Source organism: Morus notabilis, unplaced genomic scaffold (assembly GCF_000414095.1).
Source record: "Morus notabilis unplaced genomic scaffold, ASM41409v2 Scaffold635, whole genome shotgun sequence".
NCBI classification, from domain to species: Eukaryota; Viridiplantae; Streptophyta; class Magnoliopsida; order Rosales; family Moraceae; genus Morus; species Morus notabilis.
Window position 1 is genome coordinate 125,510 of NW_010360643.1, and position 4,949 is coordinate 130,458.

Below are 4,949 nucleotides of genomic sequence, written 5' to 3' on the forward strand. Positions count from 1 at the left end.
ATTGATAGCTTGAGATTTCAAAGGTCACTTTTACTCAACAAGATCATTAATGCCTCGTTCGTTTTGTAAATTTTAATTTTTAATTTGAGTTAAAATATGATATTTTTTTAATATTTTTAATTATAATAAAAAAAATTAAATGTAATATTTTTTAAAAATTTTAATTACAAAAATTTAAAACTCAAATCGTTAAAATGAATGAGGTCAGAATATTAAAAATTCTCGTTACTTTTTTCTGTAATTAACAAATCTCATCTAATAGGAGCAAGTAATGTCATCGTTGGTTTGGATACTTTAAACTTCATTTATTTTATCGATTTAAATTTAAAATTTAAATTTTATTACAGTAAAAAAATTTTAAAAATAATTACATTTAATTTTTTTATTATAATAAAAAAATTTTACATAAAATTATATTTTAATTTAAATTAAAATTTTAAATTAATAAACTAAATGAGCCTTTATATTACAAAGAGTAAGGGATCAAACTTGACAACAGGTGAGAAATAATGAAAGTGGCTGTGGCTTCTCACATATTGACCTTCAGCGGTATTTGACTGGACTGGAGGCACATCAAAAATCCTAGAAAATCAGTTGTTGACAGAAAAATGACAAAAGAAAACGTAGAAATTTACATGCATTGTCACGGTCAAAGAGCTAGGAGAGTCCGAACCAAGATCGTCACGGTGTTCGTCACTAGTGAAATCATATATAAAATATTACAGTACAAAAAGAGAACATACGATTGTGGGTGGTGGAACCGTGAAACTGGTCATACGCGGCTCAGACACTGGCATAAATACGGGGCCTCCGTTATATATATATATATATATATATATATATAATCTTTAACTATTAAAAATATATTAATCAAGATTTTTATTTTTTATTTTTTATTTTTAATTAATAATTTTTGTAATTAAATAATTACATTAATAAAAATATATTTATTAAAAATAAGGAGTTTAAAACACTCTCAAGAATAAATTTTTTATTTTTTTATTTTTTTTAATTTCCTTTTTTAGCTTGATGTGCGACCTTTTTCTTTTCCAAAAATGGATATGCACACTTATACTTTTGACCCTATGATAGGCTGCCACGTGTAAGCTCGAAATAGCAAATTACAATCTCGTACAGCCATGTTCACATGCAATTTTTGCAGTTGATTTTCGTTTTTTCTTTTTTGCTCTTTGGCTTTTTATTTTTAAATTTTTTTAATTTTTTTAATTTTTTACTTTTCCTGGAAGAGATAAATTATGTTACACTAGAAATAAAGGAGGAATGAAAACAACCAGAAGAACCGACAAATATGAATGTAAGTTTGTATATGATTTGTTGGACGGTGCTTGAAGGTTGGTCCAAAACTTTCTTCTCTAAGGTTTGGATAAAAAAAATAATTGAAAAATAATGTTCAAATTTTAACCCCTAGACGGAGTGAAAGGTGATCATATTTATGATATTATTATTTGATCATGATCTCTCATTTATTTATTTATTTATTATTATTATTTTACAGAGATGATATATTATGTAAGGATTTAGTTTAAAAAATTATTGTAACATTTGCATCACATTAACATTATGAAGTTAGGGATCAAGAAGATTTGCCCCCACGCATATCCGAGATCTAAGGTTTAGATCATGAAAAACAAATGATTAATATTTATGTGTGTTGAGCTTGAGATCTATAATCTACCCCAATTCAAAACAAAATTTTAAAAAAAAAATTTAAGAAATAATAAATTATCAGCACACACGAACTTTCTCATGATCTTCTGAAGAATTTTTATAGGAAGCTTCAGAATGATCAGAGAAAGAGAGCTAAAAGACAGGAACCTAAATAAACTATTATGTAAAACTTTTTTTCCCCCCCTTTAAACAATAAGATATGTAAATAAGAATCCTTTGCCAGCTTTCGGAGAGGAAGGAATCATGTGAACAAGGTCAAACCTGTAAAATCCAAAGGACCCTTTATTCATATATTTTTTATATATTTAGGTATATAATATATCATCAATAAATGTTAATTTCTCTCATTCTCTTTATCACTTTTTAAATTTATTATTTAATATGTAAATTCTATTATCTCATTTTTTTATTTAAATATAATAAGTAATAAAGTATAAAAAGTGACAAAAAAAAAATGTAAGAGAAGAAGTGAGCTAGCATTTTTTTATATCACCAAAGAACACCCTTTCTAGTCAAAGGGGTGGAAGTCAAAACGAGCAAGGAATTCTGCTGTGTGAAAGTCCTCCATCGAGGAATGGATGTAAATCCGAAATTGCCCTCATTTTTTTATTTAAATATAATAAGTAATAAAGTATAAAAAGTGACAAAAAAAAAATGTAAGAGAAGAAGTGAGCTAGCATTTTTTTATATCACCAAAGAACACCCTTTCTAGTCAAAGGGGTGGAAGTCAAAACGAGCAAGGAATTCTGCTGTGTGAAAGTCCTCCATCGAGGAATGGATGTAAATCCGAAATTGCCCCTTCGTTGATTCGAGTTTTTAATTTAAGTTGATATATGATTTTATATAAGAACTTTTTACTATAGTAAAAGAGTTAGATGTGACTATTTCTGAGAACTTTTTACTGTAACAAAACTTGAATCGGTGAAATAAACGGGACCAAAGTCAAAGACCAAAGCGCAAATGGACCATAACACGCTACAATATGAGTCTGTGGCAAAGAGCAAAGTCCCAATGAAGAACAAAATTGTAATAATGAAGGACAAAATTGTCAATGAAACCATTGTTACATAGGGGTGGTAATTCGTGTCACGTGTTGTGTTCGTGTTGTGTTTTGATCGTTTTTTTAAAATTTACAGTCAACCCGAACACGAAATTTTTTTAAAACCGCAACACGAACACGACACGACCACTTTACGAGTTGACACGACACGATCCGAAAATGACCCGTGACACGAAATGGACCTGTGAACCCGAAATTGACACGAAAGTTGTATACTTTTATTTAGTTTTTTACGTATTAGAAATAACTTAAAATTCATAACACACTAAATTACAATCACATCCATTGAAATTAAGCAAATAATAGTATAAGATTTTGAGTATAACTATAATGATATCACAAGTTCATAATAAAATTTAAAATATGAAATGAAAAATATATGTATTTTTTAGTTTTTTACGAGTTTCGTGTCGTGTTCGGGTTAGGCGGGTCCAACCCGAAATTGACCCGTATTTTTCGTGTCAATTTCAGGTCGACCCAATTCTGACCTGAACCCATTTTTTCTCAAACCTAACCCGTAAAATTCGTATCATTTTCGAGTCGTGTCGTAGTCTCGTGACCCATATTACAGACCCTACCATTATACATTATTAATCTCGATGTCAATGATTCAATGCAAATAAAAACTAAAATTGAATACTTTTCCAAAAAGAATTAAAAATATAAAATTAATCATAGACAGTTACCACGTGTATGGTTTTTTATACTCTCGTAAACTTTTATTTACTAAAATATCATAGACGGCTCAATAATATTTTAACAAAATTAATAATTTTTAGACAGAGAAATAATGTTGTACTATTTATAAAAATTAAAATAATAGTAACGTGAAATCTACTAAAATGACGGAAATGACCCTCACAAACTTCTGGGAAATAGAAAAGCAATTTGCAGGTGTGAAAATCAAAAGCCGACCAGCAATTAAATGTCTGTCTTTTGGACCATACTTCTTGCTTCCTCCTTCGAAGAACCCGTCACTCTCTCCCTCTCTCTCTCTCTCTCTCTCCTCCTGTCTCTCTCTATTCTCTATATATAAAGCTTCTCCCCTCCCAATGTTTCCCCCACACCAACAACAAATTTCCACGTTTCTATCTCTCCGTTCTCTTCCTTACAGCAGAATCAATCAAGATTCAAGAACGATCAACAATGGCGGGGATAGCTAGGGCTTTCGAATTCGAGGACTTGTTGCCGGTGATGGCGGAGAAAGTGGGCGGCGAAGGGCTGATAAACGAGCTCTGCAACGGATTCGAGCTTCTGATGGACAAGGAAAAGGGGCTGATCACGCTCGACAGCTTGCGGCGAAACTCGGCGGTTCTCGGCCTCCAGGACCTGAGAGAAGACGAGCTCGAGAGCATGGTTAAGGAGGGCGATTTGGACGGCGACGGAGCGCTGAACCAGATGGAGTTCTGCGTCTTGATGTTCAGATTGAGCCCTGACCTCATGGACGAGTCCTGGTTTTGGCTTCAACACGCTCTGCAACAAGAGATCGCCACCAGTTCTTGATCGATTCGTACGTTGTTGTGGAAATTGCACTACGACAACGTTAATAACGACGTCGTTTTGAATTTGTATTTTACATCTTTTTTTTTTGGGATTGCGTCATTGTTTATAATGAATTAAAAAGGAAAAAATACAAATAAAAAGGAGAAAAAGAAAAATAAATTGTCTCGGCAAAGTGCTCCATTTCTTTCTTTTTTTTTAATTAATTTATTATTATTATTATTATTTTGGTACTCGGCTGTCCAATTAGGGCTGTTCATAAAATTGAACAACTCGTAAATCCAACCCATCCCGTCTCAATTCAAGTCGAAAAAAGTAACTCGCAGCATAATTTTTAAATTTACGGCTCATTATACATCTGGCCCGAAGTGTTTGGGGCGGATTGCGGATTGGACTTATAACAACCCGTAATCCCCAACCCAACCCGCATAATATACCCCTAAGCTTTCGGTCCAAGACGAACTGTCTAAGTTCTATCCTAGGCTCGCTAACATTAGGGTTTACAATCTCATTCTCGGTCTTCCTTCCAGTGAACCCCCTCTTCTTGCATCTTCCTTTTCAGTTTTCCCTCTTCTTCCCCTCCTGTGAACCCCCTCATAACTCTCTCCTCATTGCTCAGTCCTCTCGGTCGCCGTCTGGCCCACTTTCTCCGGCGCTCTCTCGCCAGACTGATAAGGATGGTTGCTATTTGTATTTAATG

At 32.7% G+C, this 4,949-nt stretch overlaps 1 protein-coding gene across 1 annotated transcript; it reads left to right on the forward strand.

Annotated features, from left to right (window-relative positions):
* Positions 1-3,727: 3,727 nt before the first annotated feature.
* On the forward strand, positions 3,728-4,354 carry LOC21392086 (calcium-binding protein PBP1). Its single transcript, XM_010096889.2, has one exon. It carries the CDS (start codon positions 3,896-3,898, stop codon positions 4,250-4,252), a length of 357 nt encoding a protein of 118 aa, XP_010095191.1. The 5' UTR covers positions 3,728-3,895; the 3' UTR covers positions 4,253-4,354.
* The last annotated feature ends 595 nt before the right edge of the window (positions 4,355-4,949 follow it).